Source organism: Nipponia nippon, unplaced genomic scaffold (assembly GCF_047370975.1).
Source record: "Nipponia nippon isolate SJK-2023a ecotype South Korea unplaced genomic scaffold, ASM4737097v1 scaffold_6, whole genome shotgun sequence".
NCBI lineage: Eukaryota > Metazoa > Chordata > Aves > Pelecaniformes > Threskiornithidae > Nipponia > Nipponia nippon.
The window spans coordinates 35,224,580-35,252,511 of NW_028262380.1; the positions used below are offsets into that span (position 1 = coordinate 35,224,580).

General features: G+C 39.2%; 1 protein-coding gene across 1 annotated transcript in view; it reads left to right on the forward strand.

Annotated features, from left to right (window-relative positions):
* Positions 1 to 1,516: 1,516 nt before the first annotated feature.
* MTNR1A (melatonin receptor 1A) overlaps positions 1,517 to 27,932 on the forward strand; it is a 57,362-nt gene continuing 30,946 nt past the window's right edge. Inside the window, exon 1 of the mRNA XM_087736663.1 lies at positions 1,517 to 1,906. Coding sequence (XP_087592789.1) covers positions 1,714 to 1,906 — 193 coding nt within the window. The 5' untranslated portion in view covers positions 1,517 to 1,713. The remainder of the gene's footprint in view (positions 1,907 to 27,932) is intronic.

The window sequence follows — 27,932 nt, forward strand, 5'->3', positions numbered from 1 at the left end:
AGCGCCTCGGGGTGCGAGCAGCCGCTGCCGCTTTTTCCGAGGTGCCCGCGGCAAGGGCCGCACCCGGCCGCGCTGCCAAGGGCCGCCGGTCTTCTGGTCACACCCGCCGCCGTTACGTAACGCGGCCGGCGGAGCCACCGTTGGTCATAACGGTTTTTAACCGCTCATAACGATGGCGTTAATTATTCATCACCAAGCTCTGCCGTTACAAGTATAAGACTGTAGCCGCCGGGCGGCTGAGCGCAGGTTGCGGTGCGGAGCTTGGCAGCGGCAGCAGCCGGAGCCTCTCCCGCCCCGCGCAGAGCCGCGGCCTGCGCCCCGCGGAGCCTGCGCCGCCCCAGGAGGAGCCCGCACTCCCACTGCGGACTCCCCCACACCCCCTCCGCCGCCGAGGTTTCGGGTACCCCCAAGTCGCAGGACCCCAATAAGCGTTTCGGGAGGGACCGCGGTGCGCGGAGGTCGCCCGGGGCCGCCAGCGCCGCTCACAGCCGTGTGCTTAGGGGAGTACAGCGTGGATTGCCACCGCGCTCGCAGCCTCTGGTATCCTGAATGGGAGAGTAATTCCTATGCCCAGTTTGCTCAGATATTTTAAACAGCTTTATACCACGCAAGCGAGAAGATTCAGTGCCGTTATTACAGTCAGAATGAAGCGCCTTTTCTTTTTTTTACCGGAACACCCACCGTACGAGGGCGTGAGGGGGCACCCCATTCGCTCAACCGGTTCCTCCTCACGGCTGAGTAATGGCTCCCTGTTCCCTCCGCGCTGCTTTTGGGGAACGGCGGAGCCCAGACCGCAGCGGGCTCGTTAGCTGCGGCGTGCGGCTCGCCCACGCTGCCGAGGGGCTGGGGGAAGAAGGGGGAGTGCCGGGGTGCTGTGTCTCCCCCCGCCGCCCCCGTGCAGCGGCGGCACGTGGTGCTCCCGGGACGCGGGTCCTCAGACGCCCGCCCGCCCGCCTGCAGCGAGCGCGGCTTCGCGAGGAGCTTTTTATAGCAGCGCCGACCCTCTCCCGATGGGGGGTTTCTCGCCGCGCTCACGTTACTGTGCGAGTGCGATGTTAAATAAAGACGGGGGAGAAGGGGGGGGGGGGAGCTCAGCGCGCGCCTAATTAAGAGACGGCGTTAACCAGGAGAGCTAAAAATAGCCCCGAGCGCTGCGAACCACATAACCGCAGACAGCGAACCCCATGGATCCCTCTCGCGTCTCCGCCGGTGAATGGAGCGGCCGGCAATGAATGGGCGGCCGGGCGCATGAATGGGAGAAGCGGGGCGCGGGCGTGAATGGGGCCGCCGCGCCGGGCGGGCGCCGCCAGGGGGCGCTGTGGCGCTGCGCCGCCGCCGCCGCCGCGCGGCAGCTGGAAGCCCCGGCCGCGCACGTGCCGGCGCGGGGGCGGCTCGGTGTCACCTGGCGGCAGCGGTGGCGGCGGCGGCGGCGGCGGGCGGGGCGGGAGGCGCGGGGGAGGCTATAAAAGTGTCCCGCCGCGGCACATGCACACTTCGGGGAAACTTCCTAGCCGGAGCGGCGGCGGCCATGGGAGGAGCGCCCGCTCCAGCCAGCCCCGCTCCGCCCTAGGGCGGGCAGCCCCGCGGCGGAGGGCGGCTGCGGCCGGGACCCCCGCCCCGACCTGCCTCCGCCTGCCCCCGCGGGAGGCAGCGCTGGCGGGCGCGCCCGCTCCGCCGGTACCCGGCTCTGCTCTGGGAGGCGGCGGCGGCAGGATGAGAGTGAACGGGAGCGATCTGAACAGCTCCGTCCTCCCGCGGGACCCGCCGGCCGAGGGCGCCCCGCGCCGCCCGCCCTGGGTGACCGCCACCTTGGCCGCCATCCTCATCTTCACCATCGTGGTGGACCTGCTGGGCAACCTCCTGGTCATCCTCTCCGTCTACCGCAACAAAAAGCTGCGGAACGCGGGTAAGGGGCGCCGGGGGGGCCCGGGGGGGCCGCCCGGGGCGCGGTGGGGGGGCCGCGGCTGCGGGGCGCAGCCCCGAGGCCTTTTCGTCTGCCGGTAAAACTTTGCCCGGGCGCGCACCTCCAGGGCTGGGCGCCCTTTGCCTTCATCCCCAGCTAGCGGTTACAGGCTGTGACTGATGCCGAGGGCTTCATCCTTCCGACCGAGTCGGTGATCCAGCGGGTAAGGGTATTTTTAGCGCCCGCCACCGAATCGTGGTGCTATTTTGAGCTCTCGACCGTTCCCACCTAGCAAAAAAAGAAAGGCAAGTAAGCCTTATTTAAGAATGGAATTTAGACATGGTACTGGGGATGCTGCTGTGGCATACAGTGTGTGTCTGTGCACACTGGATGCTATTCTTCTGATCGATTTTCTTTTGAGTTACAGAAATGTCTCCAGTAACAAATACTATAGCTGGAGCTTCAAATCAAGCAAATATTAAGTTACAGACATTGCAGGATTCGGAAGAAAAGAAACAAGACAGTAATTTCATTTTCTTTGTTCACCTCCTACTGGCTATCGAGGTCTTTGGGGAATGGGAAACATCTGACAGAAAACAGATTTAGGCACATTCTTAGAAAAAAAAATAACTTTGGCAGGATAGATTCTGTGATGGTCTATTGAGTAAATCCCTCTTAGTTCATGGATTATTGGTCAGACAGGCAGGAACTTCTTCAGATTCATTCAGCTTTACCGTGTCAGACCAGCTGCTGCGCACGTGTACCAAATCTGTGCAATCCAAACCCTATGCATCTTTCATTGAAAAAAATATGGGAGCATGTGAAGAGAGCTGCATTGTTAATGAAAGCAGAATTTCACTCCGTGACGACTGAGATGCTGCTTTTATCTTTTTCACAAGTAGCTGTCAGATTCTCTATTATAACTCCAGTATGTTAATTAGCTAGTGGTTTAAAATTCATATGAGGGGGAACTTGAGCCTGGGCTTTGCTATAAGCTAGTCTAATAAAGGTATCTGATATTGGACTCGGGCAAACAGTGGCATGCTTAACTTGCTAAGGTTAAGTAAGGTAATTCAAATGGATTGTACATTTCAGTTTTATTCAGCCATAGTGGAATGCCAACACACAGGATCAAAATGAAGACTAACAGATTTTATTTTTTTCTCCCTATGGTTGCCACTGATGTAAATTCTAAAACCTATATTCTCTTCTTGCTTTCATTGACAGAAATTTCATTCACTGGAGCTGGTAGGGTTATACACTGCAATACTATATAATTGAGAGGAGAATCAGACTCCAGAAGTCCAAGTTAGCACTTGACTCCCCTTGTTCCCTGGGAGATTTTTAGATGGAGGGAGAAGGGGTTGAGATAGGCATATTACTGGGGTTACTCTAGGGGAAAGGGTGATATTCTCCTCCCCCCTAATTACTAAATATATACTTCAGCACTTCCCTGGGGAGTTTGCAATACAGACGTGTCTGGTAATGAGTCTGAAACAAACGTGGTGCCTGTTTTCTGGAAACATAACTGAGTCATTGGGCTCTATGTGTGTGCATATTCTCCACTGTAGATCTCACGTAACCCCTCTTGAACCCCAACACGTGCTCACTTGCTCACTCTTACTACATTTCTTGTTCTCGCCTTTTCTGTCATAGTGGCTGTTAACTGTTGCCAGTTTCCTGCACTTCTTATCTCCTACAGCTAGGGGAATAGTGTTCTTCTGAACATAAATTATTTTAGACTGGAACATGAACTAGATACTATTTTACCCTCTGAAATTAAGGATTACCTAAAACAAGTAGATACTTGGTACAAGATGGGAAAGAGTTTATAGTCTGTTTCAGGAAAAAAATAGTAACAATAAGTTTTTAAAGTTTTAGAGTCTTTGTTTTTAAAGTTTTAAAGTCTTTTTTTTCTTCAAAGTAAAGATTTTTTTAGTACATGGATAAAAGGAAACTTTGGAAAGAACATAATTAATAAGCTTCAAAAAGGTGTGCAGTTTTTGACTAATTCTGCAAAAACCTATGCCTGGGCATAACTTTACTTACGTGAGCACCACTATTAAACTTGGCATTGAATTAAGAAGAGGTTACTCAAGCGAGTAAATTTATGACAAGGCATAAGTATTTAGAAAAATCTGGCCTAATATTTGTGAGTATGAAGAAGAAAGAGTTTCCTAAGTCTTGTTTACACCAATTCAGATTATTCAGGAAGATATTACATTGAAAATAATCTGATTTATACATACAATTAATTTGTAACTTGCTAATTATAAAGACAGTTAAAACTTCTTACAGAGCTGTAATAAGAAAGAAACTTCTCATTTTACAACAACCTATATTTATAAGTCTTTTGCTGGCACATTTATTGAGGAAAAAGGACACAGGATGAAAATGCCACTGGAAAAAGGTCAGGGAGGAACAGAAGATACCTCCTGAAGAAAATGTATCTCACTGAAGAATTTCTTCCTTCTTTGCAAGAGAGGACTAACAGACATAAGGAGTATTTAACACTTCACCAAAAAGGTGGATTTGGTGGGGGAAAACATCTTGCATCTCTGTCCCACTCTCTATTATATAAATATTTTCAGAAGATAACTACAAATTGAACCTGTGGACTTATGATTTTAAAAGTGCATTGGGGAATAGTAGGAAGGCCTAGAAAAACCTTCTCAACAAGTGGTATAACCTTCTTGACAGTCAGAAGGTTAGTAAAAGACACTGATCAAAGCAGAGGAGTCAGTATCTCAAAAGAAGTTTGTCACAGCAAGCGAGGAGTGTCTGATACTGCAGACTCCTTCATAGTCACAAGCATGGCTTCAGTAGATGCTCTTCTAGACACAGAAGCTGATGATGCAACTGGTAGGATCCTCTTTTATTTAATGTACTTGACTTGTAATAAGTTTCATAGTTCTGGTCTGTTGTTTTTTTTTTTATGGTGGCTTTGTAATCTAACAGGTGCCTGACACCGATTCAGTCCTGATGGGATCAGCTGCAATTTAATGCTGGCCTACACAAAGACTGAATTTGGTTTATGATGGCTGTGATCTTTTAACTTTGAAACAAAGTTCAAGGGAAACATTCAAGGCATAAGGATTTTAATGCCCATATCTTGATAGCATGTTCATGCAGCTTGAACTTTAAACTGATGTGCTTTCTTTAATAATTAATTTTAAAAAGAATGAGAATAGCTCATTTTAAAAAGAAGTTTGGTGTAAATAATCCCAGTGTGTCTCATTTTCCATTGGTAATATTCATAGATCAGAAATAAGGTCATTCAACAAAAGTTCCACTCTGAAAAGATGAAGTAACTAGCCTTAGGGAAGGTGAATTAAAGAAATACTAGTACTTTTTGCAAAAAGTGGAGTTTTACTTGAAACTATCAACATTGGATTAGAGCACCTCAGGAAACTGAACAGATCATTGAAAGTGATTTATGTAATATTACACACAAATTCAATGATTGCTAGTATCCTTATGCCTTTGTTGTTACCCACACCACGAAAAACAATGCATCAAGAACAAGGTGAGGGAGCAGTTGTAAGTCTTTGACTATGGAGATCAGTTCACTGCTTGTTACATTAAAATGTCAGTTATCACGCACCTACCACTTTGGTGACGGGGGATTTGGGTACTCAGTGGTTGCAGGACTGGAACATTCTTAAGGTCAATGAAGAAGGCTCTCTTGAGTGCTTTTATCCCTCTTGCTCTTCTTTTTCTTCCTTTTGAAACTGTTCTCTAGGCCTGGTAGGTTGCTTTTTCCTGGGAGCTTTATGTGGTGAGGCCCAAAGGTGCCCTGATTACCCCTCCAACAGAGTCAGGAGTTGGAAGGGAACCTCCAGCAGGCAAGAAGAGAGCCCCAGCAGTCTCACCCTCACTCTTCTGTGCTTGTCCTGCCTGCTAACACTTGACACGAGTTGGGATAACACAGGGACTGGTGCCAAGCTGGTAACTAGCACCTGCCACATCAGGGCAGAAAGCTGCATTCACCCCCTTCTCACCAATCTCTCTTCTGTGCTAGATGCATTTGGGTTTTTGTACTTTTTCCCAGTTTCCCATGTTCTTGGCCCAAATGTTCTGTTGCTAAAACTAGTTTTTGTTACTAGTGAAGAGGGCAGAGAGGAAGTCTGACATTGCTGAGGCCCCAGGGCCCTAGAGCAGCAAGATACAGCTAACTTCACTAGGCCTGCACACATGCTAAAACTTAAGTGTGTGTGTTAACTACTTTTCTGAATGAGATGGCAATGAAAAAGGGAAAAACCAATGCTCATATGCTAAATCTACCTCAGCTGCATTAGGTCCAAGCAGTTCTGTAAAGACAGCTCTGTGAGTGCTCAAAAGAATAATGAACTCAAGGAATTCTTGACCAAAATCTGTAAAATAAGTGAAGTCACTTATGGAAGAACTAAGGAACACAGCTACTTATGATTATTTTTTTTTTTAAATCAATATTTGTTAAATAGTACAGCCATTGCAGAATTGGGGATAGGATCTATCATGAAGAATTTTATTTTGGACGCTTTACAAATTGTCCCTGGGTTTTGGTTTGAGCAGTGTAAGAATCTAGTTGAAGAGTGATCCTCTCTAAGTGCATTTTCTAGAATATGAATTTTAAATATAAGAATGGAACTATCTTGATAATCAGATTTGAGATCTCATCAGCCTTTTCAGAATATGACTGTTCTTGATGATGTTTTGTTTTTTAGTTTTAAAATTATAATGTTAAATGCTCTATTAAAGATTGTTTTATCTAATAAATGAAACTCCTGTTGTGAATTCAGACTAATGAAATAATTGTTTTTGTCACAGGTGATCCTTGGACTTGTTTTTGTGTCCCGAGAGAAAATGGGTAGCCCGACAAACGTTTGACTCAAAGGAGAGAACTTATAGAAGATCAAGTTGTAGCACTAATTAAGGGTTCTGATGAAAACTGAGATGTTGAACATTTTCAGACATTAATAACTTCCAGTATTAAAAATGGTAAGCTGTTTGGGAGAAGGAAAAATGTCTAGTGGAGATGCTGAACTTTGCCAATTGTTGAACAGAACTGAGCATAAAAATAGTTTAAATAAAGCTGTTCCTCAGACTGGTTTTGATTGAATAATTTACTGAATCAAAGGTTTACTTCAGAAACCTGTTTAAATGGCACTGTGCTGTCAGTGACTAAAGGTAGAGGTGAGTATTTCAAATAATTAATACCCTGTTCTTACTAATATGTCAGTCAAACTCAGCTATTTGTTCTTTCTGCAAGATTCTGCATTCTGAAGTTTTTAGAGGCACTGCTTTTTCTAGTTTGCTGCCAGCAGACAGTAGTACTGCTACGCTATACTATTTGCTGTCTCTCTTAGGTTATTTTTTGGAAGGGTTCTCGCTTTTGTCATTAAAATTTTTATCTTTAGTCTTTTCATTAACAATTTCTGCTCTGCTTCTACTCTTATCCTTTTTCTATTTCTTTTTACACTAGCCACGTCATTATCTTGTAACATAGATACTTCATGTCTTTCTAGCATAAGACATCATCAGCAAGTCTAGTTTAGTGACAGAAAATGCTACCAACAGTCATCCAATGCTGATATGACAATGTCCATTCTGTTTGTACAATGAGGCTTGCTTTCCTAGGGCAATAAAAATGTTGCAGTGTCAATTCAATGCTGTGCATCACAGTTTAATTTTGCAACCTCAATAAGAACCTTGTCACCCTTGCTGTTGGCAATTTTTCTTCTACTCACATCCGTGAGCTGCCTCAAATTCTACATTTTCCACTCCTGAGAAACAATTAGCAACCTCTGTTTCAGGAGGACAGGTGTTACTAAGAATCTTCAGGATAACAGAACACAACTTGTTAATGTTTTAACGTTTACTTATTTAATGAACAAATAAACATGTATTTAACATGTGTAGTTAAATAATGCTTGGGACTATTAATACAAATGCTGCTACTAAAGAAGTGTTCTTTCAAAATCCTGAAGTCACAAAGATGGGCAGTATTACAGTTCATTGAGATAATCCAGATTCCTACCTTACATGAAAAAATAAAGGTTTGATTATCTTCTTGGTTTTAAGGATGGATAAAATATACAAAAAAAACTTTACCCTTAAAGTTGGATGATAAGCATGCTGCAAACTTTTTAATCTCTCTTTCAAGTAGAGCAGAAATGAAGGTATAATCAGTAAGTCTGTTTATAACTTTTAAATAGTGACTTCTGTAGCTTCTAAATAGTTTTGTGGCAATAAACAACCAGCAAGTGTACAAAGTTTTGTGTCCTATAGTTGCTTTTTTAATGAAGTTCATTATCTGTAAAGAGAAGGCAAACTTTTACCCCTTCCTTGAAGAAACACCTTGCACCAGAAGTAAAAGATTTTTCAGGTCATTCTTTTCATTTTATAAATGATCTAATATAGTACCAGGTCATATCATTAGATATGCTTTTTGAAGAATAGTTATTACCTTATTGAGGATCATAAAAATGCAGCTCTTGATTGTCTCAGAGTCCTATAATTGAGTAAGGGACTTGAATTCGGTTGTCTGGGTTTGGGGGGGGAGTGGGGAGCAGAGGCTGGGGTTTTTTTGGTTGTGGGGGACTCCTCATCTTTTCCATTGCTAGAGTTCTAAGAAAGTCCTTCAACGCTTCATTCAGACTCTTTAATCTCCCCTAACTCCTAAGGTCCCCTGTTTTCTAAAACAAAAGAGAGAATAGAAGCAGCTGATTTCAAACCCTGCTGTGTGTGACCAAGCACTGGAATTCTCTATTCAAATACATTCTAAGCAGCTGGAAGAGTTTACGGATGGTTTCAGGTTAATTATATTTTATTTTTCTGTCCACACCTTTAAATGGACTATTTAGCTACCTTTGTTGTATAAGTTGGGCAAGATAGGTAATTTTTCCATTTAGGCCTACAGAAACTCCATTCTACACGATGTGTACATATGATGCTAAAATATAAGGTCTGTTTATATCATATCACTTTGACTTTGCTTTTGGGGTGCAGATGCAAGGTTAGCAAAACTAACTGGTCTTCAGGGAGAGGTTACGAAGCAGAGGTACTCTGCCCCTGTACTGATATTTCCTCCCTTGGTGCTTGGTTTTGTGTGAGGTTAGTCAGTAACATTGCTTTTGTTAGTAGGCCATTTCACTTGAACCTGAGTATTAGCTTAGTGTGGTTATAGTGCAATCGTCAGTACTACATTATTTAGCCAGACAAGATGGCCAACTCTACAGCATTTGGCCAAAGTGATGAATGGGCATCAGTACAGGAATCAGCCTTGAAAAGTTGTATCCAGTCACACCTTAGAGAAGTTTCCGTGGATACCTTCCTTTGCATGTGTTTTTGGGGAAGAATCATGAATGTTCTTTCCCCCCTGGGTAGTAGCTATGGATTTCATTTGATGTTCCTGTTTTCCAGACTCAGTGACGAGCAGTTTTCTACTCCTTAGTCTTACTTGATTTTTAAGGACACATTCCTCTCCCTGTCTGTGTTGGGGAGAAAAGTAGTGATTTCATTTTCAGAGGTGAAAGAGTATTCTTAGCCCAATACAATTAGGGTATGGACTTTTTTGTGTTAGAGATATTGAAAGGAAGGTACCTCTTTATGCAAATTTTTCTCATTAACAGCCACTGTTTGCCCCTTCAGTCAAACATCACAAAGTCGCTCGTAAAATGAAGAATTGCAATGCCTTTTTATCCTCCTTCAGCACTCCTTGGATTTTTTTTTTTTTCTTAAGTAACAGCATCCACAGACTTATTTTGAGACTGGATATTGTTGAAAATGTGGGACTTACATATTACAAAGAATTGAAGTTTGCATAAATGCGAATGAATCAGTTACTTCAGTTGCATTTTTGTTTCATTTTGGATCAAGAATGAATGGCCTATAAATAAAAAAAAACCCAACCTGTTTTATTAACAGTTTATGTGTATTTTGCATTAATATGTTCTGTCTTAATTATAGTAATTATTTACATTAAAGGTATGTCTCCAGATTATCTCTGGCTGTGTAATTCTGAGGTCTGCCTTCTGTAATTTGAGTATTGTACTGTAATGCCTGCACCTAACATGCAGGTTCCCATAATTACAACTTACTTTACAAAACCTAGGTTCTTCCCCACATTTCCATTATGCCATATTACATCTCCCAACCTTCCCGGAATCTGTGTTACTGAATTAGTTCTCATTTAAAACAAAGGATTGAAAAGGACCTTCTCAATCAAGTCCAATTTCCAGGTGTAGTATGTGTTCATACAAATCCTTTCAGAATCACCCTTCACCTTAAGTTATAGCTTTTTCTCATTATTCCAACTCAAGAAAGGTATTCTTACTGCCTAAAAGTATTTTCTCTCAGTTTATATGCTTTTTGCTCTTGTACCAATGTTACTCAACATTACTTAACATCTCTCTGTTCTTGTAATGAGTGAGAATAAAAACATCATCTCTTGGCTGGCATTTTGCTAGTCAAAAGAAGGCGGGTATCATATTCTGATAGTCTATTTACAAAATAACCTTTCCTCTTCTGCGAGAGAGCACTAGCCCCAGGAGTAGGCCTCATGTCTGGAAATACCTTCCCTAAAAGCAAAACCCTGGTTTTACTGAAATCAAGAGGAAACCTCTTACCAAGGTGAGTGATTGTCTCCTTTCACTTTTTTGGCTGTAATGCTCGTCCATGCGTAAGAAGGCTGCTATACTGCTAACAATCTTAAAGCCAAAGTGCAGTAAGCAGAGAAGTCTTTACCATAACTTTGGAGTCAGCACAGGATTTCTGTTGGATCATTGATATCCTTGCAATAAAGCTGATTACAGATCAGGGTCATAAGTGCCTGATCTATATATCCTGAGGTGGGTGCATCATGGGAAGCCGCTTAGAATTTAATGTACAGTAGGTATGCAAGCTATTAAGTCTGAGAATTGATGCTTTAAGAACACCCTTGGGAACAAAGAAAACACAAGAGACCATTTACTACTGCAGTGCTGTCCTTTCTAGGGTTTGTTGTTTTGTTTTGTTTTGTTTTCATTTAACAAGTGGATATTATGTTACTTAGGTCAAGGACAGTTTGCTTATACTAGACTTGTCTGCTCAGATCACATCAGTTTATCCTTGATATTATTTTTGTCCTCTTCTGCTTTCTAGAAATTTGTAGTTCTTTAATATGTTCATTAAGCAGAATAAATTTCAGAATTGGGATTTTGCAACTACAGCCTCATTGTACGGATCGTCTGGTGGTTCTGTTGCCAAATACAACATCATATATATGTATGATGTTCCTTTGGAAATTTCTCTTATCAGTCTGCCTATTTCCAGCTACTAGCTTTTCAGCTCTGCTCTTGATTTTTTTTCTTATCTAAGGAACCATGCTGTTGAGAATCTCTGCAGTGCCTCATAAACCCACCTTATTCTCCCTTCCTGATGATGTAACACATTTCAACACCTGTTGCTTAGGATTTTCTTAGTATTAGCTATGTCTTGTTTTGGGGGTATACAGAAACACATTTATATCAAAGCATACGCAAATCCTACTGGTTTTTACCATGTTGCAGAAGGTACTTATGCCAAAGGTTGTTCCATTTTATGGCATATGTTGGTTTTATGAATTTACAGGTATAGATGCACCTAGAAACATTTTCTCTAATTATTTGAGTATTTTTGCAGAAAGTACCTTTTTGTTTTATTTTTTTTCCCTAATGCAGCATCCACTGGCACATTGTAACTCACTTTTTTGTATATTGCTTGTGAAATATACACACTCTCTCTAGAAATGAGGATCTCTCATATGTAGGAGAACAATATTCAGCATGTCTGACAGGAAGGAAGGACAGTAATGTTTTCTTATCTTTCCTCCACCTAGAGACAGGTGGTAGGTTTAGTTCATGGCATAAATTAAAACAGTGTCAATGTTTCTGTAATTCATGCTTATTGCAACAGCTCCAGATTTTTGTACCGATGAGTGTCACATAAACATTGCTTTCACTGGCCAAGCTCATTCTAACTATTCTGCATGTAAGCATCCAGGACTACAGAGTTAACAGTAATCCCCATCAGGCTGAGTAAAACAGCTTTTCATCTCCTTTGTATACTGGTAAGTACGGAGAAGACAGCAGAACCAAGTTTGTGTCTTGGCATGTATTAAATACCTAATGTAGAGCTCAAAATGCAGTCAGATTTTCTTGCACTTTCTTGCAGCAGAGGTTTTCGAACATTGTTTTTAGCAAATAATTGGGCATTTCTTTTGCAGCTTCTTTCACAAATTTGTGTACATCCTACTCCTGTTTTTTGCAGCTCTTCTCCTGATTCCTTTTTCTCTTGCCCATTCAGTGTATCCCACTACTGGGAATCTCTGCAGTGCCTGATAAGATTGTCAACTATGAACATTTTGTCAGTTGCTGGAAACCTGCCTTGATTTTCGTAGTTTTTATGGCATAATACTTGTCTTGTTCGTAGGCGCTCTTCTCCAACAGTATTTTGTATCTACTTAACACACCCACTTTTGTTCAATTATTTTTGGACATTCCTAGGAATTTGTCCTGCTTCTGTTCATCATACATGTACACTTTTTCTTTGGACAATCCATACCCACTGAGTATTATACTGAAGATGGCATGAAGATGACCACTCCTATACTGAAGAATAACTTTGCACTATCCTTGTTAAATTGTTTGCTGCTGAAGTTTTGTTTTTGTTTTTGTTTTTTTTTTCCCTCTGCCTTTTTCCATTGAGGGTAGATCTGTCCAGTTTTGTCTGAAAGATTCCTGTTTTAAAGTTGTTATTGACTTGGGTCTCTCCCTTATGAGATCCATTACGCATTCTGTGAAAGCTGTTTTTTATACACTCTATAATAATAGAATACTGAGATGCTGCACTCTTCTTAGGGGCATTATGAATACTAGCATTTTAAAAGGAGGTTGAGCGCTGCTTTTGCAATTATTCCTGGTAGGAATTTCTAATGCATACTTAGCGACAATCTAGGGGAGATTATACAGCTATACAAAGCTTGCCCTTGCACCTTGTTAATACTGCTTGCAGCGATCATTATCTAAAACATGCCCTAAAGATATGACTGAATCTGACAAACATGTAAATGCGTAAGTATGAATGGAAAAAAAGAACCAAATATAAGCTAAGTTGATGCAACCTAGTGGAGGTAGAATTTGCAGTCTGCTCGTTGTTGGTGCTTGTTTTGTACTGGGGTATCCCATTTGTCACAATAGTGACACATCCCTGCATTGTAAGCTTTTCTGGTGGGTCTTCTGGCTTTGCTGCCAGAATGCTTACTGGAGTCTAGCTGCCTGAGCACATCTTTCTTGTGCAGAGATAACTTCATAGACTACCACCAAAGCAGTGAATTGATTTCTGTGATCTTTTGCTTATATTCAGATGTTCATATTGTCTCCTGTTCCCAAACTTTCTTGATCAGATTCAAATTTCACAGAGATTTCAGCTGTTTGTGTCTTTTGAATTGCTGACCATTCCTTGTGATGACTGGACACAATGTTTGCTTACTTTACTCAAAAACATGAAACTTGCTTGTCTTGCAAATAAATCTCCAAATCATGAATTTGCTTGTGTCGTTTTTTGGTCTACTCTCTTACACAGGTATTCCAATGAAGTAAATGGAATTTCCAGTACTAACACTTCCAGTATATGTTTAATTTAAGCTAAAACCCATTTCGAAGACATATTTATTAACGTTATTTTAAGAATGTATTTTGTAGGAGCGTTTCGACGTATTCATGTGAGAAGTACAAATATAGTATGTGACCAACTACTTTTTCTAGAAACACTAAAAAATTGACATTTTTAGTGCATCGGAATGTTACTGGAAATAGAGGACTGTCTAATGATCATCTGTAAATTAAAATAATATTATGCCTTCTATATTCTACTCTGAGCTGCTACTGAGGTAAGAAAAGAGTCAGATGAGCTGACAAGTTAGGAATGCAGTATAACTGGAAAAGTTAGATTAATATGTCAGCTATAGTAGGGCACTGAATAGGCAGTAATCCAAAAACTAACCTTGCTCTCACAGGTCTAAGTGTGGAGTTAGTTATTAGAAGTAAGCTACTGGTCTCTTTGTATGTGTAGCTACATGGTTACTTAGGACTGGAGTCTGTCTGTCCTACCGGAGACCATTCTCAGGATTAGAAGCCCCACACCCCACCCAGTGACTACAGCTGCAGTAATTACATTACTCACGGTGGACAGAAAGGGCCTCACTGCAAACTTTCAGTCATTCAGGGTGATTTTAGTCCACAGGGTGTCATTCAGCTAGCAGCCTCAAAATGGTGCTATTCTCTCTCATGCTTTCTTGCTTTCTATTAATTTCTCTTGCTCCTGGAAAAGAAATTGGACCCTTCAGAGGGCAGAACATTTTGGGTTGAATTTTTTTGCAGTTGGTGTCATTTGATAAGTATCCTAATTTTGATAAGTACCCTGACGTATTTGCCCTGAAATTAATTATTCAACCTAGTTTTTAGCTCTAACTTGGAATTCTCCTCAGCCACCATGCAGAACAGTACAGCTACTTCAAGGATACCCCTGCACCATCCATGAGAGATGGACATGCATGGTACTAGACCCCATCATAATCCCTGTCACAAGGAGGCTTTCCAGAAAGACCTGCTCTTTTGTTCAGGACATATTGATTCCACCAGGCTTCTGACTGATTGCAGTATTAAGGGAATCCATTTGATTCAGTTCTCCTACCTGTTCATTATCTGACAAGGATAATGAAACATTTTGCTGCTCATAGCTAAAACAAAACTGCATGTTATTCAGCATGCTCTAAAGTACTGAATAATAAATGCATGTGGGCATAGTTCATTTTGTCATTTTCTCTTGCCCTTTATTTCTCTGGAGTTTTCAAGCAGCTTTAGGTTGTTTTCCCAGCTCTTCAACAACAAATGGCAGCAAGCTCTCCGATGTTGTTATTTGTGCTCCTTCAGAAGATCAGACTTAAAAAATCTTCTATTGAAGTTCTAACGAAAGGGCATCAGTTGCCCTTTTCCTTATTGTCTTCCAGAACCATCTTCCCAGTCCTCGGTAGACTTCATTGACTCTGTATCCATACTCAAAGTTCAGAAGTGACCTTTTTCTTTCACTCTGTGTCAATATATTGAATACTAAATTTCTGAGCACTTGTGTACATGTGACTTCTATTTCTTGTTCTCCCTGTGACATTTGCTTTTAGTACTGTTCTACTCTTTTTTGTCCTTCTATCTGTCATGTCTTTCCTTCCATATTTGTTCCTAGCCAAAGCTTATAATTCATTACATTTCATTAGATCCCCTCATAGACATTGCTTTATGTCATGATTTTCAAGCTGCCAATCTAGAAAATAGCTAAATCCATTGGCTTCTATTGCTTTTTGCAGTCTCTAGGCAATTTTTTCTACATGTGTTTTCTACATCGAACCCTACGTCATTTTAAACTGTGACTACACTTGGGAAAAAATAACTTTAAAAATTACACTTTAGCACTTCATAATAAACTTCCTCTACATCAAATCCCTTCAGTTTACAAATCATTGTGAAATACCAGGAATGTTCAGCCATGAAGGTAAGTCTTTTCTACACAGGTAGATAGCCTTGATAGCATTCCAGTTAATAACTACTACTAATAGTATCTGAAAGAAAGTGCAGCAATAACATAACTTCAGTCAAACCAATTTCAGAAGATAAGAATTTTATAGTAAGTAGAGATAAAAATAAATTTAAACCACCTGAAATACAGTATTACTCTGCAAGTGTCTTAGAAAGAATTACTGACAAGTGTTCTTCGCTTCTTGCTCTTCCAAGTTCTTGTTTGGATTATGGCTACTGGAAAAAAAGTCTGCTTGGAGTTAAGCTGTTTAAACCAGTACCTAATGCTTTGTTAATTGTCCAGACATTACTTGGTTTTGTGACTCAGCATCACCTTCAAAATTGCATGGTGTACTGGCACTGTTCTGAGAGGAGGGGCTGCGGAAAAAGGGATTAATGTGAGTCTTGAAGTTAGTCTCAGTTAAGTAAGTGGAGCAAATGGTAGAATAATTTTGAACCTGAAATTCATAGGCACCTGAAATTCCCATTTGCTAGTTTTGTGAATCCAGAAAAAAAAAAATCACTGCAAGTCTCCTCTGTCACCAATGACTTTTACTTATACAGCTAACTATTGTTTGGGTCTAAACTGTTTTCTTTGATACACTGTAAAGGCCTTTGAGCAGTAATAGCATATACATTATGCAAACTATTGACACCAAAAAATAGGTGACACAAGTACGTAATGAAATAAGAAGAGTAAGGCCTCTCTAAGTATGGAACAAAAAATTCCAACCATAGGAGATTTTTCAAAATTCTAGTATTAGAAAAATCTGGACTCAGCTGTAGTTAAAAGTAGTGACTCTGTTTTAAGGACCTGTGTATTCGCTGGAGATGATTCTGTCCAAGCCTAATTGGACATGAGGCCTTTGGCTTTGGAACTGAAGATGCCAAAGGATCTCATAGATATTCAGTTTTCAGAGCTTGCGAAGTTCTGTAAGAGTCTGTAATACTTTGTAAATGCGACTTGGACAGTGTAAAAAATTAGTCCAGGACAAGAAAGGTATTAGATCACATGCTGATTTAAGATATAGATGGAATAGGCAGTTATGTATAGGAATGCCATAGGCAGAGTTAATGATATATTTGAAGAAGAAAAAGGACTAGGGCGACCTCTTTGATTCCCTTCTATACAAACTGAAACAGGAATATGACTTTAAGATCAATTTTTTTCAACTAAAGTAATGCTCAGCATTACCAGGGAAGTATTTTCCAAGAAAATTAAATATCATCTGGAATCGACTGCAGTCTGTTTTATTTTGACCCATATTATTTACATATCTGTTGATATTTCTTTGAGGCATATGCAATGATAAGTAATTTCTCCTCAGCTGAGAATCTATTTCTTTTTTATGTTACAACTGTCTGTCTCGTGTTACTACTGTTGTAGTATTGTAAAAGCCCAGTTCCTAAGCTGTTTTTGCACTTCACTGTTTGAATGATACTGGCTTGTGTGTAGCATCCCAATTCTGCTGTTGAATTTACTTCTTCCAATACTTTGTTATGTTGCCATTAACATTTCCCAGCTTCATTCTGGAATGGTCTTTTGTCTCAGCAGCGCAGTCAGTGGTTCTTTATCTGAAATAACTGTGCAGGGAATATAATCTTCCACAGCACCTCTGTGCCATATAGAAGCCTTGTACCAGACTATGACTGCAGCTTTTCTGTCAATCAGCTTGGTTTTCCATGGAGAGAACATATAGTTAATGTATTTGATTTCTTTCACTAGCTCCTCGACGCTATCTGATCCAACTTGCTATTTTCTGTCACTGCTTTCTTCAGTTTCTCCTCATATTCTCTCTGAGTTTGTATCACGTCCTTAGCTATTGCATGGATGCCTCTAATGTCCCTGAATTAGTCTCTTAGTTCTTTTGTCAAAGTATTCCACTATTCCACGGTTGACTTTATCCCCCCAAAATATGAAAAAATGTGTAATACTGTGTATCTAGTGTGCCTAGTTTAGCTGATTCTTCATCTTTTTTTGTCAAGATCCATTTTCCTTATCCAGAATAGTTTGTTTTCACCACCTATTTGATTATTTGATCTTAAATATTTGCCATTAAGTGCATGGACTCTTCTTATTTCTTAATAGCTATGTTAGGATCCTCAAGATTAATACAAATTGTAGTTGGGAGGGTGCCTTAGAGCTGTGCTGTTAACATTTGTCATGACAAATTCACACAACTTATGGTTCTTCCCTTTCTACGTGTATTTCTGAGTCCATTCACCAAAATCTGTTTTTCTGAAACTTGTATATTTTAAAGGAGTATATGAATCATTACAAATGTACAATGCTCAGGAATGCCCCTAGCCCCTCAAAGAATTTCAGACACTGCACAATTAGATTTATTTCAGTGACAGATGCATTTGTTCAGAGCATGCCTAGTTTAGCATACTTAGGCTTAGCAAAAAGGAAGCTTTTCAGCTTCAGTGGCACTAGAGAACTTTTCAAGAAAAGCATTAAGAACTGTCCTTATTCTGGACTGTTGCTTCCAGTAAGGTCATCTCACCTGAGGCTTTTTGGATCTCTTCACATCTTACAAGCACAATGTCAGACTACCTTATCTGAGGGAGACTTATTATCTCTATTAAATAAGTATCCATAATAATTGAATACATTGGCTTTGGTCCCTTTATAAAGCTTGAGCAATACATTCTCTAAATACAGTGAACGATACTAAGTTTCTCGGAATTCCAAGTTTTATATGTGATTTATTCTGTAGGACTTTAGAGCTGAGGCAGAAATTTGTGAATTTATCTTTTGGGTAAGTCAGTCATCTATTCTGAATATGGGAGATTGTGATTTTGTTTTCTACATTTGTGACCCACTACTTCAAAACTTGTGTCTGCGTAGAAGCTCAGTTTTGTGGACTGTTGTATATATTCCACGTATGTAACTACATACATATATTCATTTCTGACTTTCAAGTTTGGTACTCTCCCTGCTCTTTTGTGAGTAGTGTACGAGTCTGTCAGTATGCAATTCAGTCTTGATCTTCCCGTACATTTTTAAAACAATTCCTGTGCAGCTTGCGAAATTCTGAAAATGTACCTTGCATGTTGCAAGAATGATAACTTTAAAAGAAAGCGCTTGAGTTTTTCTCCAAATATCCTTCCTTATAAATGCCATTTGTTCACAAAGGCATTTTATTCAGAGAATATATTTCCAATAAACCTTCAAAAATTACCTTGAAATGAACTATGTAATTAGATGTTCTTTCATGATCATGTACTGAGGCAATTTCCTGCCTAAGTTTGCACAGCTGTTTTTGGATGAGATGATACAATGAAGATAAACATTAGAAGATGTTGAGTTTATTTTTTCTGGAATTATTCCAAATAAGCTAGTGGCGTTCACAAGACTGTGATTCACCTGATCTGCTGGGTTCCACTACGGCATAATCTTTTCAATATAACAGTAACGAAACATTTGTTAGTGGATTACAGGTATTGGATACTATCAGGTAGATTAAGTGGTCTCCTTTCAAGTCGTCTTGATTTCCAGCATTTCTGTATAATGCCATTTAAAACTCTTATCTCCATTTACCTCTCTTTTGATCTAGGTACATCATGAAGATCATTGAATTAAACATATGACTTGGCCACTAGTGGTACAAAGTTCAAAAGCTCATGTGAATTCTTTTAGCTTTCTGTCAGCCCCTTTAGCCATGCCGTTTAGTTAACTTTTCTGGCTCATATTGCCTAGCTTCAGTGAAAATACAGCTTTTGTGTATTTCTACTCTTTGTGTCTGAAATGACAGTTCAAATAATGTCTAATGTGCCCCAGAACACATCTTCTCTCATTTCTTGCACCAGTGCCTAAAGTTCATGATGTTTCTCCCAGAGCTGTCCCTAAAATCTCCATTTTACCAGGTGAAATAAGTGTTGTCATATTTTCCACCATATTTCCATAGCTTTCCATACAGTCGAAACCAGAAACTTCACAGAAGATACTGGGCTCTGCTGAAAGCAGGAGATGGGCTTGAGTTGCATTTTTCTCCTTGCTAAGATTGCTCACATCAATGAAGTTAATATTGTTTTAAAATGTACATTTCACAATCAGTGATCAGCCCCTCAGTTTGGCCAAAAAACACTTGCTGTTCTTTCTGGGAAAGCCTAGAGTGCTTCTTATTTACAGGCAGCTTTGTTTTCTCCTAAGACCAGCATGTATGGTAAGACTGCAGGTTATCTGCGAACAGATTTATAGTAAGAAATTCAGGTCTCCTTTAGCTTGTGAATTTTTAAACTTCTCAGAAAATTGTTTATGCCCGTGTAAGCAAGTTGAAATACCAGTCAACAGTGACTATGTGTGTGTGAAAATTCTACTGACAGCTACGGAGTAGTCGTAACATACAGGCATGGCACAAGTTTAAAGTCACTACAAGAAAAGCTAGTAATACTTGCTACTACAGTTATGGTCTTTGCCACAGAAACTGCAGATATCAAAACTTTTTAGAAAGTTTCTGTTCTACTGACACTTGTGTTTATCACATTGATGTTAATTTTAAGAGACAATGAGTGACTTTGACTTAAAAATAATCATCATAGAATTAACATGCTTTTTACATTAAAATATTAGTCTGGGACTAGCAGCCAAATATTCTCTCTCATATAAGCAACAGCAAATCAGAAAGACCCCTGAAAAAATCTTGTCCCTCAAGAAACTAAATAGCAAAGCTGAGGTCACACAGAGTAAACCACAAATCAAGCTGCTAGTGTGACTCAGAGATTTGTTAATACAGCTGTAAACTGTAAACAGAGATTTTCTCAAAAGCATTGGAGTGGTCCCTCTGTTAATACACAGTGGTTTAAATATTGAAAGGATCACGAGCAGTATAAGGGGAAAACACGAATTCAGAAACAGTCTCTTGTTTTCATTTCCATAAGCCTTATCTACTAATTTGAAAAAGTATTTTCTAAACCATAGGAAAAAGATGGAAGGAAGAGACTTATGTTTATGACAACAGAAATGAAATTACATAGCAATAGGAATAATATTTACCAATTTCATGCTTATTTATACTGCCCCTGTCATGGATTGAGCTTCTATGTAGTAAACATTGCAAAAGCACCAAAAAAAAGGTCCCTATTAAAAGGATTGCAATCAAGTAATTCGGAATTGGATTTGTGCAATTATTTATTATTTGAGGTCTGATCACAGCAGTATTCTGGAATTCTCTGCTGATCATTCATTCCACATGTGTGTCACAGCTATAACTTTTGTTACAGTTGGATAAGAGTTGTGGCAGACTGAAAGCCTGTTTAGTGTATATATGTATGTACATATACTATGTGTATCATATACTATGGGAAATATATATCCCTGTTACATGACATCTTTTGTATTGCCTGGAGCAGCACCCCTTACAATAATAATTTCATTTTTAATTAATACCTGGATACCTTTGGCTGCAGATGTTTAGATTTTCTGCCCTCTCAGTATGTGAGAATACATCTACTGATGTATTTGTCTTCAAACCTAATTTCAGATGGACTGAATATCTCAAACTGTTCTTTTCACTTCAGTGTCATATTTCATCTATTGGATGAAAATCCAGAGCCATCTGCCCCATTGAATTCAGCTATGCTCATTTTTTACATTGAATTGAGAGTTTCACAGTAGATTTTAATAGCAGTGGCATTGCCCACATTTTCTTGTATGAAAGTGGGGTGTCTGTGCAACCGGAGAGTTTGGTAGTTTCTTGCTTAATCTGCTTTAAATCAAACAAACAGATCCTTAACTGATGTAAATGTTCTCAGCTCCTACAGCTGTGACAGTCAGCTGCAGCTGATGTTACACACCCCCCTGTAATGATCTTTGCCTATTTAAATTGAATTTCAAGCCATAAGAAGCTATGGTATTTTCTTATTCAATATGACATCTGCCCACTCAAGCCAAAACAGAACTTGGTTGGATACTATCAGGAAGATTAAGTGGCCTCCCTTCAAAAAATCTTTATTTCCAGCATTTCCATGTAATGCTATTTAAAACTCCTTACACACTTTCAGTGTGCTTTACATCATTGCAGAGGCTTCAGAGAGGACACTGGGATTGGCCAAGCAGTCCTCTAGTCATCTTTGTTTAGATCTGCAAGCTGTGTAGGGTGGATGGGAATCACCCATAGTAGGATAGGCACATGACAAAGTGCTAGAGGTAAAAGACAAAGTTGCTTACCAAGAATTGGAGCTTTGCAACGTGTGTTATCCATGTGCATGCTCTGCATCCGTTTTACTCTCCCCATCACCTTATCAAAGTCCCTGATGCACTAGGGCTCTGCAGTTCGGAAGAACCGAGAGGTGGAAAGCACATACCAGCTTCTCTGCCCCCACTGTGGAGTAGAGAGAACAGCAGGACTGTTGAGCTCTACAGGAGTATTCTTGAGATAAACTTTCCATCTGAAGGGTGTATGGTGCACATACCTCCTGTACAGTTATAGGCATGAATATCATTTTGAAGCTCTGTAATTATTAGTGAGTGTCGTCTTTTTCTCTCCCTGAGTTGGAGGGATTTTTTGTGTTGTGGAATCTACTGACTGGGGAACAGTCCATTCTGTCCACTTCAGGAAAACCTGGGTAGGTTAGCAAGGCTTTACAGTTTGCTAAGGACCTTTAGAAACTTGGTTCCTACTGTGTTTCAAATATAGTCACCTCACAGGGGACTCAGATTAAGTTTCTTTTTCTTTTTTCGCATGACCTTTTTTGTACAAGTGAAGAAGGGGGAAGGTGGTCATTGCTGGTTTTATTGTTGTTGTTTTTTCAGACAGTGTTCTTTTTCTGTGCTGTTGCATTTCACCACAAACATTTTAAGGATGTGAATGCCCCAGTCAAACAATGCTTATCCCTGAAGCTGACTTATTTTTAAATGCTTTGCAGGTCTGGGGCTCAGCTGTGTATGTCACCATTGGAATGCTTGGCACTAAAAGCCATTATAAAGATTTTTTTTTTCTTCCTTTTTTTTTTCCTTTTCTCAACTGAACTTAGAATTCAAATGTTTTTGAGAGCAGAAATTATTCAGGGGACACAAAATGTTGCCACTGAATTTGCAACAAGTCCCAAGAATACTTTGGTTACTTCAGATAGTTCTGTCTTCATCTTATTGCAAGACCTCCATAAAAGCAGAGCATGATTGATGTATTAAACATCTAGGGAAAGAAAAAAAACTAGCTTCAGTGCCAGTTACACTTGAGAAGAAGAGACAAATGTATTTTATTTTCTATCCAGATGCTTAAGGCACTTTCTGCTCAAATGACTCAACTCTTCTTCTGGTAAACAAAGTATTCAAAATGAAGTTCCTAAGACACATTTTTAGCAATGGTAACTGGAAGATTTTTTTATGTCACTGTATCTACATGCCTAGTATGTCCATGTTCCAGTCACTCAAATCCATGGATTTATCTAAAATCAAAATCAGTTCCAACACACTGCATTCCCCTTTGGCTTATCCTCAGCTGCTTGAATTGTCACAAAAGTGATATTAATAGAGGCAGCTGCTTTTCATCAAAATAAAGTTTGTGATGCTGTTCTTTGAGTACTGCAGGCCAAAGCTGCGCACATCAAAATTGCAACCCAAAGTTCAGAAGGAGCTTTCACTGCTAACTTTTCTGGGGTTTATTTGTCTTTGTTGTTTTAAAGTTAATTTCCAGGTGATTTTATTCCACAATTTTAGTATCCATTTTACCGCATCTTTGAATGTTTTTCATATGAGAGCTCTTATTAATGTTATTAAGCAGCCAGGGTTTTTCTGGTTTCTAAAGGCAAATGGATGGTTTGCAAAAGACAAATTTGACCATTTCCAGCAAGCAAATGACTTCACTGTTTTGTGCCAGTGATTCCTTTCGCTATCATGTCTTTTAAGCTAAATGGCACTTTTTGCATATTTTTTCCTCCCAAAATTTCCAGGAGCATGATTGTCATAAGAGAACATCATCTCTCTTCAGAAAAGAGATGAGGTTACTACCTGTTGGACTGTCAAGCCAAATCTGCCTGACATGTATGCTTTGCCAATGGTATCAGTAACACCTGCATGAAGCAGAAAGTCTTTTTAGACTCCATCTATATTGCAGTTATACAGAATGGAAAAATGTCTCGCATCAGTATTTTCAACGGTTTGGAAACTATATAGCCACAGTGATTGCTGTCTGATTTCTACCTGGCAGATTGCAGTGGCTGAAAAATTATCTATCTATGACATAATAATGGCACTTGAATTCTGAATGGGACATATAAGCATGACCTTAAAATTAATAATTTAAGGTGCTTAGGAATTTCCAATATATATTGACTTTTTTCTAGTTGGAAATTTTGATCTGTTCCACTCTATCGCCGTTCAACCTCTTAGTCTGTTGTGCCCTCAAAATGAAATATTAGTAGCTCTCAACATACTAGATATGTCAAATTCTAGAGGGATGACAGCAAATAGCTGTTGTAGGAATTTCAAGGGGTCATCCAGTCTGCCTCTTATCCTACCTAACACAGGATCACATCTGCCAAAGTGACCCTGAAAAAGTATCTCCTAGCTCAATTCATTATTGTATTTCAGAATCTGCTTGCTTATTTCTGTGCAGTAAGGTTATGGAGTAAAGACTGACTGTGCATCTATGCATAGAGTAACTACTTCCTCATTCTGTTCAGAAAGTGTCGTTTCTTCTCCTGCTTTTCATGGCATGTGGAATTGATGAAGAGAGCTTAAAAGTATTCTTATCAATCTCTGAGGGGCCTATCTTTGTCACTTGTCTGTGTCACATACAAAGATTAAACATATCATAATTTTCCAATAACACATAATCATTTTTCCAATAAAATGAGAAATATACACTTGCTCTTTATGCTTGTCCTAAGACTTTCCAAAGAAAATTCTCAAAAGAGCTTGACCAATTAGAAACCTACTTTGGATCATGTGAATCATCTTATTGAGTGATATTGAAAATATCTGCATATGTTGGAGTGTTTACAGTTTTGGAAGGCAAAATCTTTAATTTCAAACTACATTGTATTTTTATGCTTCAAGATAGATTAGCATTTCATAAAAGAAAAAAATGACTGTTTAAAATTATTACCTCTTTTTTGAGAAGAATAAGTTTTTTTTACCTATAGTTTGTGGCAGTAAGATATGGCTTAACGTTGAGCATTAACAGTGAAGGTTCCATACTTGTTCATTGAAAACAGTCTTTGTCTTCTTATTGAGGTTTTGGTTTTTTTTTTTTCCCCCCTGAAAGTTGTTTCCATTACTGATGCTAATGATCCATAGCTCTATCAGAATTTTCAGAACTTCATTATGAAAGCTCTCTAAGTTTGACATCTTGCCAAATTCACCTTCAGATTCAGATTTTGTTTCTTTTTTTTCTGTTTAAGTTTGTGGATTTTTTTTTTAGTCTTTGTAAAGATGACCAAGAAAACCACATTGGTCTGTTGATACTTGAGTAGTAATAATAGAATCCAACATTGACTGATTACACAAGTCACTGTCTAGAACAGTTCAGTCTGCTTTATGCAGATGACATCTAAAAAAAATAACAGAAAAAAGGAAAGAAAAGTATCTTTTTAATTGCTTTTCATTCTGCTGATGATAGAAAGGGTAAATGTTGTTTCTTCTATTGCTGGTTTCTGAGAGATTTAATTAAATCTGTTTTGTGCATAAGCTAAACAAATGAATATCCCTAGAAGCAAAACTTTATTTTCCACCTAACAAGTCCTACATATTTTTTGTCATAGGCCTGACAAAAGTCATCCAGCATCACGTATGTCTTGCCACCTTTCTTACATAAAGTCTTAGTTTCATCAGCCATGATTTTAAAGACACAAAATGACACTTCTTCTGGAAGAAAAACTGTATAACAGTTCTTTGGTGGATAACTCTTACTATTATTTAGTCTTGCTTCATCCCCTGAAATATGATTTCAGGTACTCTGTTTTGAAAAACTTTTCCAACAAATTATGCAATAATAACGCTTTATATCTAATTGAATCTGAAATTATTTCAAAGACACTATTAAGATGATGAAGTCAACTTTGTGTGACCCTTCATATTTGGAAAGGAGTGAATGGAAATATTAGAATAATCATGAATTACATAGTCGTGATACCAGTGTAAAACTTCAAATGCTTGAATTGGACTAACACATCAATCTTTAGTAAAGAAACTGAACCCCTGCAATTCAACCCCTAAATCAAATAAATCGTTCCTTTTGATCCAGTTTTGTTGGGGTGTTTTCCTAAAGTCTTAACCTTAATCAGCGTCTGCTTTACAGTCAGTGGACAGCTCAGCCCATTATCTTTGCACCATTCAACCTGTCAGAATTCATTAGCTTGCCATCTACAGAGAACTCCCTCTGCAACCAATTGCTTGTTAATTCATCTACAGCAAACTCTGAGGGATTTTGTTAAAGAGCCATTTTAGGCAAAGTATTTGATTTATACTTCCTTTGGCACTATTTAGCCAAAGGTTCAACAAACGTCAAATTTTTACAGCTCACCCAACCTTGGTAAGATTTTTTGCTTCTCAAGATTTTGAAAGTAATCCATTAACAGTGATTTTGGCAGTGAGTAAACACCACAATAAAAATCTTGTGTGTTATTGCATCAAACTGTTTAGAACTTTTTTCCCTTTAAGGCAGTTATCTTCATTAAAGGACGCTAAAAATAAGTTGCAGCATCTTTCAATTTACAAGTTCTGTAAGAGACATTAATTACTTGATGTACATAAAGCATATTTTTCTGAGATCGCTACAGGGCATTGAAACTTTCATCTCTTGGAATACAATTTCTTCATTTTTTTTAAGCCTGATGTACTTTTGTAAGAATGTCTCCATTAGGATGACCAACATCCTCTTTAACTGGAAATGAGCTATTTGATTTCATTCTTATACCAGAATGCTAAACATTATAAACAATAATGGACTTCAGTATTGTATTTAAGTTTATTTATAAAATGTCTCTAAAAATTGTACACCTTTTCTTGTTGCCTTCATAGGACAGTCATAGCAAAACAATCTGTCATATGTAGGAGTTTTTTCTCCTGAACGTATCCTCCTCCACAAATATTTTTTAGGCCAGAAAATACTTAGGCAATTGCCTGAACAGGGAAAATACAGTGTTGTATCAAAGGACCAGGCACCAAAAAGTCTACAGATCTGTGGCAGGTACAAACTTTTGAAATCTGAGAAATCTTATCTTAGAGACTATTCTCTGGTTTTGTTTGTTCGCTTATTATTAATTTCAAACTCTTAGATCTCTGCTTCTTAAACAAGAATGGGTAGTATTTGGCATTCTTATTTTCTTGTATCAATGATTTATATCATAGTTGCTCTCTTTTTTGGAGTGTCATTCAAGTCTTCTGCAGTAGAGTACCAACCAAAGTACCTCAGTTACGAGTACAGTATCAGAGGCCTCTATAAAATCGATAGAAATACCTCAAGAAAGCTGGTCAGCTGAGACAGAATTCTCCAGCATGTTTTTTACAATGTCTCAGAAGTTCGTAAGAGTGCCATACAGATGGTTGATAATAATGAGTACTACTATGACTTTTCTGAGAGCTGTCTTTTTCTCATTAAACAAATATCTGGCTGCTATTTGCTCCATTGCATTAGGAACTATTTCTGGTTTTTAGTTTTGTTACTGGGATAACTACTCATTCTTATAAACATATGGCATGCCTGAATCACTGAGAGGAAGAGGAAGGGGAAGGCCTATTAGTTATAACAGAGAAGGAGCAAGGTGAGAGGTTTCATTGAAAAGGTATGAAGTTTCGTTTTTCCCACTAAATATATGACGATATGGGAGACCCTTACAAAGATATCAGAAGCCAGAACAATGAATGTTAGACATACATGTCGGAGCAGAGGTACAGAGGGACAAAGGAGAGAAAGATACGACAGCCATTAGTGTAGAACTACTGATAATACATGGTAAAGTATCAAGCAACCTGCGAGCTCCTCTCAGAGACGCAAGAAAGAGAGAAGAACTAGAAAATTCAAAAACAGTAGAATCAGGGAAAAAGGGAATCCCCTAAAGGGAACATCACTGGAACAGAAGAATAATAAAATACAATCACATATACCTATGTCAGAATAGTCACAGAAACACTAAAAGTGTAGACACATCTTCGATTTTTTAGATTTCATCAGCACTTTCTCTTCAATAGATAAGAACCAATGGAGGAGTTTGGAAGATTGAAAGTAGACCTCAAAGAAACTCAGAAGAAACCTCAAAGTTAAGGAGAACAAAACTAGATGGGGAAAAAGAAAATAAGGAACTGCTAGGAGACCCTGTGATTTTTTTTTCTCAAAGAAATAATAAAGCCTATAAAAAATAAAGAACATAAGAACCACAGTAGGAAGAGAGTAAAGTCTTGTCTTTGAGAAAAAACAATTTAATAATGGCAAAAAAAATGTCCAGAAGTCTAAGTGCTTGCTTCATAAAGCAGAATGAAGATGTGACAGAAAGTTAGGAAATTCACACAATTTGCT